Source organism: Amblyomma mixtum, chromosome 3, assembly GCF_055824585.1.
Source record: "Amblyomma mixtum isolate Tamu chromosome 3, ASM5582458v1, whole genome shotgun sequence".
Lineage (NCBI taxonomy): Eukaryota > Metazoa > Arthropoda > Arachnida > Ixodida > Ixodidae > Amblyomma > Amblyomma mixtum.
In genome coordinates, this window is record NC_143014.1 from 220,792,389 (window position 1) to 220,807,514 (window position 15,126).

The 15,126-nt window shown below is 47.0% G+C and overlaps 1 protein-coding gene across 2 annotated transcripts; it reads right to left on the minus strand.

Moving 5' to 3' along the window:
* Positions 1 to 2,030: 2,030 nt before the first annotated feature.
* Positions 2,031 to 4,066, minus strand: LOC149353751 (uncharacterized). Of its 2 annotated transcripts, XM_089577400.1 has the most exons (3): positions 3,753 to 4,066; positions 3,497 to 3,659; positions 2,032 to 2,652 (listed from the first exon to the last, which is right to left on the minus strand). In XM_089577400.1, exons 1-3 carry the CDS (start codon positions 4,042 to 4,044, stop codon positions 2,214 to 2,216), a joined length of 894 nt encoding a protein of 297 aa, XP_089433526.1. In that variant the 5' UTR covers positions 4,045 to 4,066; the 3' UTR covers positions 2,032 to 2,213. The 2 variants fall into 2 exon arrangements, with proteins under 2 accessions (XP_089433525.1, XP_089433526.1); XM_089577399.1 differs by having other exon boundaries at positions 2,031 to 2,652; positions 3,497 to 4,066.
* Between the last annotated feature and the right edge of the window lie 11,060 nt (positions 4,067 to 15,126).

Sequence of the window (15,126 nt, forward strand, 5' to 3'; positions counted from 1 at the left end):
ATCTACTCTCAACGGAGGCACGTTTGCACGCTTTGGCATCTCTACATACTTTCATTAATACAAGTAACTACAAAAGTCAAGAACAGTACCTGAAATCAGTTACCCATTATTATGGCTGTAGCTTTCTCTGAGATAACAAAACGTGTCTTTCAATAGAGGACTGTTTTGTAATGATGGTAAAATTGCTCACAGCACTCGTACAAGTGGAAAAAAAAATAATCTGAGAATAAGCCACTCAATCACAATGGAACTTAGCAACTGTGTGCTGTGTAAGTATGTGAATATGAATAAGTGAAACAATAGCATTGCACTGAACAATGCCCTGTTTTTCATCGCAGTGATTCCCTCAAAAAAGTAACACAAAACATTGAACTTTATGTACTGATTCTTAAAATTCTATGTACAGGATTAAAAATTGAACACATCATTTCGTATAAAAGTGACACCAAAAATGGCAATACATATCACATGGAAAGAGAACAAAAAATCAGTTACAAAAATGAGATCAAAAATAGCAATACGTATCACATGGAAAGAGGAAAAAGAAAGCTACAAAAAGGAGATCAAAAATAGAAGTACATATCACATCCAGAGAGAAAAACAATAGGTCACTAACTACCCATTGCTCAATATCATGAAAACCTGTAGGTGACTCAAAACTAAGATGGAATAAAATTGCCGTGCTGGATGGACAGGGGAAAGGCCTTTGCCCAGCAGTGAGCGTAGCCAGGCATGATGATATTACAAAAGATTTATAAAATGCACAGCGCATAAACAGTGTACATTAAAACTCTGCCAAAAGAGCATTGTTATGTACCAATGCCCGCAAACTTCAGCTCATTTCGTGAGAGTGTGGCTTTGACTGATATTTGCACCAGGGAGCATTGGTCACTGGGCCTGGGACCGTACTTTGTGGGTGTCTGCAGCGGGTGATGATGGAGGGTGCTCTGCAGCCACCATGGCATGGTCACAAAACCAGTGACCAACACTTCCAGACTCTGATGTCAGTCCAAGCCACACGCACTCTTAAGCATTTGAGTCAAGTTTGCATGCGGCGGTGCTCAGACTTTGGCACTTGTAAAGAAAATATAGTTGCGCACAGCAATCGCACCACGATGACATAACTGCTGGCATGATAGATGATGGACTGAGAAGAAAAATGACAGGGTAAACATTTTTTTCATTCGCAGTTCATGCACTGTCATGCTCGAAATTGTGTCTTTCTATTATAAATATAAACAAGTTCAGTTCTCTGCTTAAAAAGATTGCACTAGTTGCACAGAGGAAGTGAGCTAGAACCAAGCCATTTTTGGCATCTAGTATCTTTGGCATCTTTTTGGCGTCTAGTATTGCAGCATCCGTATATGTTTGTACTCTTTTTAACCTGAGTTGCTTTGGGACATTAAACCCCATAAACCAAACCAAACCATATTTTTATCACAAGTAAGCATGAGCATGACAAAGGGACCAAACATGTAAAGATTTTAACCCTGCAATGCCCAGGCATTAAGAACAAAATTTATGAACTTCAAGGACCCTGTCTCTTGTCATTGAAAAAAATGTTGAAAAACCTGAGACAGTTATGAAACAAAACATCATTGCAGCATAATAAACTCAAGGTAGTGATTAAAATTTCTGGATAAGGACAATAAAAGACTATGTAAATATGCAGGCTCATGCATTCATTGAACAACATAAAGGTTTTGGCAAGTTGGTGTGACATGCTGTGGGAGGAATACTATGACACGGAAAGACTTGGACTAAAGAAAGAAAATACCCACGCAAGCGCCAACCAAAGGTAAAATCTTGGATCGTAAGCAAAATCCAACGGCGCATGCTTGACATTCGGTGTTGGCAGCCAAGGAAACGAGAACACACGGATTAAACATTCAAGAGAAAAAGAGCCCGATGTACTGCTCAATCACATTTCTAGTACATCGGGCTCTTTTTCTCTTAAATGTTTAGATCCGTGTGTGCTCGTTGCCTTGGCTGCCAACATCAAATGTCAAGAACATGCCCTTGGATTTTGCTTATGCTCCAAGAGTTTACCTCCGATTGGCGCTTGTGTGTGTTTTCTTTCTTTAGTCCATGTCTTTCCCTGCCGCACCATTCCTCCCAGATAATGCAGTGAATTAAGAGTAAAAATTCAAAATTGCTTCCCCAGATAATGCAGTGAATTAAGAGTAAAAATTCAAAATTGCTTCAATACCAGATTAAATCTCTTCCCCAGCTTCGGCAATCAGCTGCATAATCCCTACCTTGCACTTGGATGCCACCTTTGTAGGCATCCTGTCTAGGCTGAGGCCGATAGACAGGGCAAAAGCTTCGTTTTCTGTCATTTTTTTTTGCAGCTGTCCTAGCAGCTCTTCTTCAAATCGATCATTTTTTTTTTCTTTTGTTTTTTGTCTGCGAGCCTCATGTGGTCGTGCTTCAGGCACATGATTTGGTGCTGCTGTGGTGAGCACTGGCAATGTCAGGGGTGATGTTGATGTTATTGGTGCTTGTGATGACGCATCTGCAGGCAATGCAGCATCCACGAGACACTCTGTGACTGGTGATGGTGGCCTGCTTCTCTGCATGCTCAAGAAGATGTCCTCCACAGTGTCACCATCACCAGCTGAAGACGAAGTGGTATTCAGGCTGCATGAAGTTCTGCAAAGTAAAAGTTTACATGGATTGAGAAATGCCAGGTCCACATTCGCAAGGCTGACCAATTTTGTTTGTGTACCAACATCATTTGACCGCGTTAGTTGCATTTGCTGTGCATGCTGGAAAGTTCCTGGGATAAATAATATTGTAGGCCACAGGGACGGGTTTCTTTCGCAATTTTTGTCGCATTAGTATTCACAGAATTTTTTGTGATATTGTCAATGGACAACGATGAAGACAGTGCAGGGCTCGTGCTCACAGCCTGAAGAGGACGACGTGTGTTGTGTGCGCCGTTGGCCGGCGGTGGTTAGACTTCTCAGCTATCTTTTTGTGACTATGCCTACTCCTTGTGTGCGTACGTCTACGTAACATCTCTTGGTGGAGGTTTCGGGTTCCAGCCGCCATGCCGAAGAGTTCTCTGCAAAGAAGACTTAACCAATGCGACAAAATGCGCAGAAAAGTGCCTGACTAGCTTGAATCCCGCACTGTACTAAAAAAAAAACAGCATGCGTTGCCAGTAATAGTAAACATGGCATTTTTTATGAGCACACACACCCGCGCGCACACGCACACACACACAATTATTGACGCGCACTTGAAAAATGCAACATGACAACCGGATTACGGTCAAGGAAAAAAAAAAAAAAGACTCGCAAGCTAAGTTGCCTGCACCGCATGACAGCCGCGTCGTGTGAGGAAGGAGCACACCGAATCCAATGCAGCGAATAAAATACTACTGTTTCGAGAAAGACATCAAACATGCGATTAAAAAGCGCAGCCTTTAAGGTGGCCTCAATAAACAACAATAAACGGTGTCGCACAACTCTGACAGAGCACAAAAACTCACTTCCTCGGGCGGCCGCAATCCTTGTAGAACGCCATGGCCTCGGCGAATTCCCATGTTCGCCGGGACACATAGCCGCTGCCGCTCCTTTTGCTGGCTTCAATAGCTTTCCGCTCACGAGTATAGCGGTCCCTCAAACGCTTCCACAGCTTTAGGCAATCTTCAACTGAAACAAAAAGAAAAGCAAGGCAAGAACTACAGACAATGATCGCGCACCAGAACCGGAGATGTTTCGACGCGAGTATGCAGCATGACGCACCTGTCGAGAGGCCTGCGTGCAAGCGTATCTGCTCCCAGGCATTGCTTTTGCGTTCTACGTCGCGGTAATCGATCCGCTTTGTATCGTAGACACAAGGATGTTGCTGCACGGCGTCCAAAAATCTCTCCACCCCGGAGTCAGTGAGGTCCACCATGGTCTCGTTGGAGGCGGCCATCTTGTGAGCAACGACGAGAGAGGGGAGGAGTGGCGTGGGAGGCGCGCGCGGTGCATTCTGGGTGGGCGGCTTCGGCGCGCTCTCGGCGCGGCCCGCGCGAAATGCAGCCGGTTGCATTCCGCGCCGGGCGCCGTCAGACCGCGCCGAAAGCCGCCGAACACGCTGGTGGTCGGGCGCCGCTGGAGTATAGAGTGTCGCGTTTCGCCGACGTGACGTCGCCGTGCCGCGCGCGCACGCGCGCGCGCGCTACGTCGGAGTATAACCGCGCCTTTAGCGCTGCGCACGCTAGAAGACGTTTTAGCATACCGTCTCTCCGGTCTCTTCCGTAGCAAGTTACCGTAAGGGGAAAACGAATGATGATGATGGTAGATGCCCCAGTATTAATTACAAACAGAAATACGCATGCATTGAAAGCATTTCTTTGCAGCGAGGTGCTACATGCTCTTTAATCATCTTTTTCTCTGTATATAAAGACGTGCTCACTACTTTTCTGCTAACGGCCGGCTCAGTGGCTTCAAAAGTACCCTGACCAGTAGACAAGTTTACTACACAGAACGCACTATAAGCTTGTGTAAGCTGCGCTTACTGCGTTGCGAATGCTGTAAAAGACGCAGCTACAACACCTGTTTGCCGCGCGCAGCGTCGCTTCTTTGGATGTTTGGATGCACGACTTCGATGTAAACATAGTGGCGCCATCTGGTGACAGTAAGTCAAAGCACATGAACTCTGGACTGGAGAAACTTTTTTTTTCTGAATTTAGTGGTGAATATGACAAGCACTACCAGAACGTTTTTGTTTTTCCAGGAAGAAAAGTATGAAAATAGAGAGAAAAATGTTAAAGCTGGCACAAAAGCTACAGTGTTGTTGTTTCCTTGGCTACGCGCTTGGAGGAAGGAAAATTTGCGACGCGGATAGTTAGGCTTAAGTGCTCGAAAATCACAGAATTATCTCAACAACATGGGCTAGTTGTCACTTAAACATCGACGTATGGGTGAGAGTATGCGAAATAAAAGCGAACCGCTACCATTTGAGTGAGCTGTCGCATCAAAGAATCCAGCGGTGACATGCATTTATTCCGAAGCGGGCGAGCAGGGCGCCGCCATGTTTGTTTACAAGCGAACGCTAACTCTCTCCGCAACGCTAAAGAGTTTCCGTAAAGTGTTACCGGTCCGGTAATGGGCGCGCATGCGCAGATGTCGCCAGCCGAGCCCGGTAAACGGTAACCGAGCCCGGTAAACGGTAACGTAAACACGGCAACGATATGCTATATCTCTCTATTGTTGCAAACTCTTTTAACGTGACCGCGTTAAGCAGCTCGTGTCGCAGAGAGGCAGGCGTCAGGTCTCGGCGTCGGCGTTGATGATAGCGAGCGAAAAATCTGTGAGAAATCCCAGAGAAGCAGCCTAGGGGGCAGGTTGGCCACCTAGGTCACGTGACCTTGTGGCGTCATCACAGCCTGCCCATCAGATTCTGAGCGGCCTGCCTTCCGTAGCACGTAGCAGTTAAGTTAATGATCGGTCGCGAGAGGTTGCTCGGGAAGAGCAACTTGGGTGGCACAAGCCCCACGGGTGGCAGCACACCTGCCATCGCAGGGCAATGACGCATCGTTTAAACGCTGCACCACTCCCAGCTACCTATGAATGCAAAGTAGATGATGAGCAACTTCGTATATATGTGCATTCATTAACGTATTAACGCTATCCCGTCCTTAACCCATTAGGCTGGAGCTTATGTGTGTCCCCTTCAATTCTTTCCTCTCAGTGAATTAGGCACATCTTTCATCGCTCGTTAGCAATCTTCGGCGATTCATGAAAATTTTTCTGTATTCAAAGAGTTTAATATTGGCTGGTGAGTGGCACATCAAAAAGGAATCTTGTATAAACTTCTTTTCTTGCAAGTCTCCGTTACCACGCCTCTATACGCACAACGTCGCAGTTAACGTAAGCCAATGCCGTAAGTTGGCATCTGTAGCCTCACCTTCAACTCCCAATACTGTTAACACTTTTCTCCAATGTGCAGATTTTTCCTTTCTTTGTTCACACCAATGATGCTTTGTATAAGAACAGTGCAGGTATTTTCATCCGTCACTTGTCAAAGCGCTGCTTTCGATTCTTACACCTGGGTCATCTGACAGGTTGATGAGTATCGTGTTCGAAAGCTACATGGAAGCCATGAAGCACTCTGCAGCGCAAGGATCTGCATAAGTTTTGACCAGTTTATTTACTCAATAGCGCATTTCTCGAGCCCATTAAAACGAATTTTCAAGATTACATCAGCAACACATTTCCCATTCACAATTAGCGCATTACTGATTCAACAAAACACCTCTCAACTGGCGAGAACTTTCATTAATTAGTGACCGCAATTCCAAATATATCTCATGCGGTGTTAACATCAAGCCAGTTGATGATGAGCAATGGACTCACGGAGTGGAAAGCCTATCGAGAAGAAAAACGTATTTTCGCAAAGCAGAGATAGGCATATGGCAGCGGCTGAAAAGGACGACACTACTTAAGGCAATCACTAGAGGAGGAAAGCGCGGCTAATTTGAGCTTCCCTTAAAACGACTACGACGTGCGGAAAGAAAAAAAAAGACAAGGAAAAGGATTATCAGATTACACATAAAAACAATCCACCCCTTAGACTTTTGGGTTTTTCGCTGCATTTGCCCCATTGGAGCTATTTAAGAACGATCTAGGTAGCTCAATGATCAGAGCAAAAGGCCTGCGTGGAGGTTTCCGTACAATCATATATTCTTCATTCTCTAGCCGGTAGCGCTGTGGTTGCAGTGGCTAGTAAAGGTAACACAGCCCCAGTACAATTACTTGTATAGAGCCACCACGTCCTTACACTAAAATATTTCACAGATTGTAGCTCCCTTGAAGTCTGCCGATGCAGAACTCCAGTGCTGTCCCGTTCATCCGCACCTTACCCTCTCCCTTCACAGGTACAGTCCACGCGACTCGCACTATGTAACGTGAACCGGTGTCACTTCTTTGCTAATTACTCATAACTTCTACACTGACGCCTATCGAGCTTCTGGAAGGCATTTCGGAGGATTTGGCGGCGTTTTACGACTGCACGTCCTCCCTGATGTCTCATAACTCGTATACAGACGCGCACAGATTGTTCGAGAGGTGTTTCGAAGCTCTTTATGGCGTCTTAAGGCCCGAGCACAAGGCAGCATTTCTTCGGCGTCTAGTCAGCATCTCGTCTACCGGCGTTGTCACTCGGCGGCTGCAGGAGAGGGTGGCGAAACACATGAGGGTATACGATAGTGGCGTCTCCAGACGAAGGTAGGGAGAGACAGTGGGAAAATCCCTTCAGTTATCCCCTATCCGTAGTTAGTTGTCCTCTTCATCGATGACGGGAACCTACTGCGGGGGTAAGGAAGACAGTGGTGCGGAAACAATTCTGCCTTCGAGAAACGTGACAACCGGGCCGCGCCCATGTCACGTATACATACAGCAGCGTCGCGGTTTAATCTGGAAATCGTTGCCAATGCGTGGTCAGTCATTGGTCCCCACTAGTCCCCTGCTGCGAGGTATTTCAGGCACTAACGTTCACATCTGCCCTTGCCAGACATTTGCGTCTTGCTACGCCGCGTCGCTTAGAGCGCCGGAATTTCGCCTCGAGGGACTCCGGTAAACGAGACGCCGAAGTGACGCCGGAGAAACGCTGCCTTTTGGTCCTGACGAGGACTGCTGCGAGCATGAAAACCGGCAGCTTCTTGCACGCTCATTAAGTACGAGGCGAAGAAAATAGCTTTGTGCGTCAATAACAGGGCACTTCTCGGGCAGATAGTACCGACATAAAACAAGTGTCAAAGCGATTGTTACCAATAGAAAGCAGGGTATAGTGAATTCTCTTCCATACTGAGACAGTGGTTAAATTTAGAAACACCAAAATATTGCCGCCAGGTGTCCCCGGGCGGCGCTGAAAGGACGAAGAAGTGAGGAACTCGCGTACTCTCGGAGCTGGGACTCTGTTTCTCTGTTTGCGGCCTGTGCCTAGCCTGTGTGACTAAGGACCCATCTCTGACAATATCTTTTCAGAAAGCATTTTCGCGTCTTTAAGGGAAACAGCCGTCAACACTGTTGCCAAGCAGCAGAGTCTCGTTTCATATCGAAAATTAAAGTAACACTTGCATAAATGCACCATAGCAAAAACGAACATTCTGGACGCGACACTGGAAATTCCGATGTGAAGGCCAAGTATTCCTTTCTGGATTAAAAAAAGACATTATTGTATATAGAAGGCAACAGCAGAGCTAACAGTAAAAAAAAAACCCATTAGAATCTGCCATTAGCAAGCGTGGCCGTATAGAGTCCGTCGGGCCGCACTGAATTTCGTGCAATGTCTTTTAAAATCCTGAACCTCTAATCGTTACACTTCCACCGCACTTACGACTTTGCTATCACACACAGCCACCTAACAGTAATTCGAAAAGGGCTGATCGCATTCCCGTCTAGAGGAGCTAGCAATGCTTTCTCAGCTCTGCAGTTAATCGTTCCCCTAGAACTAGGAAGGAACGACCTCAGCACTTTTTTTCAGCCACCGGCTAGCAAAAGAGTGAACGGGCTTCCAATTATCGCCTGCCTACTAACAGACTGACCAATGCGCTCACGTATCAATATAAGCCCATCTTCACAACGTGAAAATCACAACCATCAGACAAGTACTTCGTTCAGCTCGTTTGCGATATGGTGTAGCGGGTTTGAAGTCATAAATCTGCACATTGTCAATGAGACAGCTTTGTGAAAGGTGGTGTAGGGGGGCTTAACGTCCCAAAACGACTCAGGCTATGAGTGACGCCGTAGCGGGAATCTCACCTCGCATCCTTGACCTCTGCTGAACGCACTAAGCCGCCGTCGTGGCTTAAGCCCATGGGTGAGAACGACAACAGATCAAAGAGTATTTGCGGCTAATCACTTTGGGTGTACCAGCGGTGTCACACCATATTCCCTAAAAGAAGAAAACTCACTTCAGAAGTCGCCGAACGTCCGTTCTCAGTCTTCTTGGTAGAGCGTCCGGTTGTTCGAGAGCTCGCGCCGGAAGCACAACTTCGTTTTTGTCGTCTTCCACTTGCCATTCGGTCTGAATGAGGAGCTGCAGTCACTAGGCAAAGGCTTCGATTGCTCACGCGGTCACGAGTCGCTCGTACAGGACCGTAGGCGTGGCCTGGTGCTTGCATTTTACCTGCAGAGTGGCTCAGGGGATGTGCCGTTCGGTAGCTGACCATAGAAAGCATCACACGCAGGGCTGGGCAAGATACTTAGAAATAGTATCTTCGGTACGATACTCGATACCTTTGGAAATTGTATCTCCGATACAGATACAAGATACAGAACCGAAATCAATTTTCGATACAGATACTCGATACTGTATCTTCGATACTTCGATACATCACTAAAATATCAAATATAATACAGGTTATATTAGGACTAACAAAGTTTACGTAACTGAAATCACTGTCTAATAATTCCGGTAATATAATTGGAGAACTTAGGAAATGTACGCGTGGTTTCTGTAACCTTTAGTGTATTTCTATGGAGCACTTTTCCTGAAAGGTCTTATAAATGAATCCGACCGCATGGATCTGTTGAAGCACCGCTGTCTGCATACTTGGCCTTGTTAGAACTTTAATTTGGACTAAAGCCATATACCAGGTGTCCCAGCTAAATGTAACCAAGCTTTTAAAAAACACGGGGTGTCCTAGCCGTCTGAAACCAAATGAGGGTTGTTTCGAGTCGCGTGACCTAGTCCGCAGTATTTTTTTCATTCTTCAAGGTTGACTAATTAGTTAAGCTTAATTAGCTAACTTTTTATTTATTGACTTCAGGAACAAAATGTCAATGGAAAAGTTGTAGGAACAAAGTGTCAATGGAAAAGTTGTAGATCGCTTCGAGAAACAGCTTACTGAGACATTTGCAGCAAAGTAATATTTACGTAAAGTAGTTTTTTTACCGCCCTTTAACCATAACCCGCACACTAAGAAAAAGCTTCCACATGACAACTCTGCCACTTCAACCTCCCAAGACGCGCCTTAAAGAATAAAATCCGCTTTTTCTGAAGTCCTCACCTCGATGAGACTTTGGGTGCACATTGGGGCAGAGAAGTAAGCGAGCGGCTGGTCACGTGACACTTTTCTTTCAAGGCCAATAAATGAAGCTACGTAAATCGTAAGTTGACGGAAACAGCACTACTAGCGGTTTTTCGAGGCGATCTAAAACTTTTGCATTGACACTTTCTTCCTGAAGTTAATAATTAAATATGTAGCGAATTAAACTTAACTAATTAATTAACTTTGAAGAGCGAAAAAAATACTCAAGACTAGGCCACGCGACTAAGAACAACCCTGAGTTGATTTCACTGCATGACTAGGACACTTCGCCTTTTTTAAAAGTTTGGTTACATTTAGCTGGGACACCTGGTATATGTTGAAGTGATCGCTTCCGTAAGCAGCCTAGCGAAAAATCATTTAACCCAAAGTTCCTCATACGAACCAGTCTGTGAGCACTTGGCTATATGAATAAACCTGAAACGTTTTCTGTTTTCGGTTCGATACTATAGAGTACTTACCCGATGGCCTGTGCCTTGGACCAAACTAAATGATGCAAGCTCCGTGCGCTTGGGAACCGAACAGTTAGTTTGCCAGTACTGCGATAACAAACTTCTGAAGCTGAAACTATTCTTGAAAAGCTGGAATTAAAACAACAAGTAAAATGACTGAACGTTTTTATTAGGCTAAAGGTATTCGTTACGTTTACTTGGAGGTCTTAAGTAACAACATTTGCTCGAACCGCCGGTCCGAAAGCGCCCCGCGATGTGGGCGCGCTATAAGGGAGGCAAATGAAAAAAGCCTCTCTACAGGAGCAGACGAGCACGTCGCAGTATTATACTTGACGAAGGCGCCTCTTATCAGTGGATAAGAATGAAGCATAGCCACATCAACTCGAGGATCTTGTAAATAATTGAGAAACTGAAGCTTCACTAACGCCTTCTGAGAGCTACGGGTGGTTATACCGCTTGTCTCTTCAAATGAAAAGAATGCGTCAGCTGACGCATTTGATGCTGCTGGCGCCGATGATCCCACTGCCTCGCGTGCGGAAGAATGCGCGGCTTGTGTTGTGCTGACATAGTCGACAACAGCTTCTTCTGTAAGCTTCTGAGCATGACGGCGGAAGTCTTCCATTTCTGCTGGCAACCACCGCAACTTGAAAAAGGGGTGTAGAACAGCAGCTACTGTTGCCTCTTCTGCACTCGGATTCATCTTCAAAAGATGGTCAAACCTGCGGGTGAATCCATTCCTAACTCCGAGAAACGCTGATCCAGAAGTGGTAGCTTGGGAGTTAGCTGAAAAGCAGCGAAGGTGCTGCCGCCCGTCTTGTACTACCGCCTGAGCGAGCGCTGTTACAGGTTTTTTTTTGTATCGAGTATCGTAAAGTACACGATACACTAAAAATGTATTTTCGATACCGATACTCCGACACTCTAGATTTCAGCACGCGATACCTAATACCGATACACAAAATGTATCGAAAAATAGTATCGAAGATACATGTATCTTGGATACTGCCCATGACTGATCACACGTAATCGAATTCCGGGCTTGGCGGCCGTTTTTGCACAGCGTCGAAGTGCAAAAAAGCCCGAGAACTGCGAGGTGTTAGTTCAAGTGGTAGTGGTGGTAGTGAAACTTTATTACCAGCGGATACAGAGGAGCGACCCGAAGCCGCTCCCTTCTTAAACGACGGCTGCTATCCCTTGGGCAGCGGCGGCATCTTCAAACAGCTGGAGGAGCTTGATCTGTGTCCCCGGGTCGGGGCTCAGCATTTAAAAGAATTTAATAGTGATTATGAAGGGGAGGAAGAACAGAGACTTCTGGTCGCCCAGGCGGTCGACATGCTCGGCCTGTAAATTACGGCCGAACAAACGTCTTCTACTACTACTACACCCGTGGTAACGTAAACGATCAGCGCCAGTTGTCCGCATTAGAATTTTGATATTATACGTCTCTGAATGGAAAAAAACTGGTTCTTCAGGAAATGAAATGACGCAGTAATTGACTCATCTCGATGGACACCCGAAATGCGCCGAAAGGGAAAGGAGGAAGATGAGAGTAACAAAAGAAAGAGAGAAGTAGGGGCCTTAGTGGAGGGCTCCGGAATAATTATGACCGCCTGGGAATCTTATAAAGTGCGCCGACATCGGCCAGCTCATGGGCGCAGTCAGCACTTCGCCTCCATCGAACCGCGGCCGCTGCTACCGGTTTTGAACTATTATTACTCCGGCTCAATAGCCGAGTGCTCTAACCACTGAGCCACGGCGGTGGATGGTTGTGGCTTGCAGCTCGAGCCAGTGGGCATGCCTGTGATTTCATCATCCTTACTTCAGTCGCAAAAACAAAAAAGAATAGGAAAAGGTACCGTTGCGAAGGGTTCCGCAAATTTTCGACCACCTGGGGATCATTAACACGCACTAACATTGCTGACAGGCGCCTTTTGAGGCTACCGGCGCCATCAGTGCTACCCATGCTACCGGCTACCAGGCAAGCCGAGATTCAGCCTGGGTCTTTCGTCTCCGAAACCCAAGAGACGGCCATGTGCTGCGCGATGTCACTGAAAGATAAAATTGAAAATTAGTTTTTGAGTAAACGTATTGCCGCAGTAATTGTCATCCCTCGATGGACACCTGATTTGCGTCGTAGAAGGTGGCAACGTATGTAGAAAAAGCGAAAGAGGTGCCGTAGTGGAGGGCTCCGGATTATTTGCGATCATCTAGGGATGTTTAACGGGAACTGACATCGCACAGCACAAGGGTGCATTCTGCGTTTCGCCTCCTTCAAAACGTGGCCGCTGTGCGATGTGGAGGAGGAGGATGAGGAATAAGAGGAAATGCAGAGAGGTTAACCGGAAGAATTATCGGTTTGCTCCTCTACACGGGGGGAAGGGGATGAGGAGATAAAAAAATGATAGAGAAAACAGAGTAACAGAAAATTGAAGTCGCGTAGCACTTAGCATTCGTGAAGTCACAGCCTATCATGCAGGCCAAAAGTCTGCAAGAAGCGGAGCAGTGCCTTTGAGGCCCTCACCGCCGAAGATCCCCGCGGCCAGTGGCCGAGAATCTTCATTTCCTTCAGTGAGCGTGGATCTAGAGAGAGAGAGAAAAAACTTTATTGTACAAGGAATTCGGGGCACGCCCCAGGGTCCCGCACGTCCCCACTGCACTCAAGTGTTTATGTTCCTAAGGTTCATAACACTGGCAGCCCGGCCGGTGGCGATGGTCTGCACGGCCGGGTCCTCCGAGCGCAGCAGGGTCTCCCAGTCCTCCCAGGTCTTGAGGTTCTCTAGGTCCCGCGGGGGAGGGTCTGCCGGGCAGATGGAAATGATGTGGAGGGAAGAGGCGAAGGGTTCTGGGCACAGGGCGCATGCCGGAGTGGGGAAGGAGGGATGATAGTGGGCTAGGGTAAGGGATGAGGGAAGACAGTGGGTCTGTAGTCTGCGCCAGAGCGTTGCTTGGTTGTTATCTGGGGAGGGGTGGGGCGGGGCGTAGAGCTGGCGCGAGGCTCTGTAGGCCTGCGTCAGCTCGCTGAATGAGTGCATGCGCTCCTTCGTGAATCCCCGATCCGAGGCCCCCTGAACCCGGTTTAAAGAACCTCGGGCTAAAAGGTTGGCGGCCTCGTTTCCGGGATTCCCGGAGTGCGCGGGCTCCCCTATTCAGCTCCACTTGGCGGGGCGGGGGTGCATCGGGCGAGTCCAGTATGCCAAAAGCAGGGACATGGACTCGGCCTGGAGCAAAATTTAGAATCGCAGTTTTAGAGTCACTTAATATATACCGGGCTTCCGTGCGGGTGATAGCAATTGCAATGGCGGCTTCCTCTGCAGCTTCTGGGGAGGTGTCTGGAGGGAGAGGTAGTGTGAGGAGGGCGGATAAAGAGGAGTTCACCACAGCTGCTGTCGCTTCATCACCCGTGCAGGCAGCGTCCATCCATACGGCGTATGGCTCGGGGCCGTACGCTCGATGGAGTGCCTTCGCACGGGCTCTGCGGCGCTGCTCATGGTGGGACGGGTGCATATTCCCGGGATCTAGACGCTCCAGCTCACGGCAGAGAGTCTGCCTTTCGACGCTGTAGGCAGGGCAGTCACATATAGTCATATAGTCTCGTCATACCCGCAGATGGCACATGCAGGGCTATCAGCCATACCGATCAAGAAAGTGTAATGGTTGGTGAAAGCTACACCAAGCCTCAGGCGACACAGTAAAGTTTCTTCACGTTTTGGTGGGCCGGATGGAAGCCGGAGCTGGGTCCAAGGATTTTAAACGTGAATTGGAAAATTGGCCGGAATGCCATGCGGGAATCGTGATGTCCCGCACAAGTGCGCGAAGCCTGCCCGCTGCGTCTGATCTCAAAAGGGGGATCGACACAAAATCGTCGTCATGGAGAGTAGTTCGCGCGACCTCATACGCGCGGTGATTTCTTGCTATGCCGCTCTGCCCCGGTAGCCGTTGGTAGATAATGTCATGTTCTGTATTTATTTATTTATTTATTTATTTATTTATACAAATGCCTCACAGGTTCCACACTTGGAACATTGTGTGAAGGGAGGGATTACAATATTTTGTAGACAAAATATGGTACAAAGTGGAAAAGTATAAAAGTAAACAATATTAAATACATTGGACCGCAAACAATTATTAAAACGTACTTAAAATAAAAAAGTATTACATTGACAGACAAGAAAAACAGCAAACGAATAGCGGCACTGCATAGATTCAACTACACATACGAACACAATTGATGTACTCTATCATGGGTGCATAAAGGTGGTCAATTTGTTTTTAAACATTAATGTGTCACGTATGGTAGCAATGCAATCCAGAAGACCATTCCAACACTTGATAGCACGTGGCAAAGCAGAAGAATTAAACGAGTGTTCGGCCGAATAGACGTTGGAAGCTAAGATTATTGAAGTGCGCATTAGGCGTGTAAGTGGCAGTGTTGACGAGTGACGACTGTTTATTAGTTTCTGTAGTAAGCAAAGAAGCGCTCGTCTACCGGCTCGGTAGGCGAGCGCCTTATCCACTGAGCCACCCTACAGGGCTTGGAATAATTTCGACCACCTAGTTACCTAAGAGATCACTGTAACGACAAGAAACAGAACAAATTAGGTGTTACTTGTGCTCGCACCTTTTCAC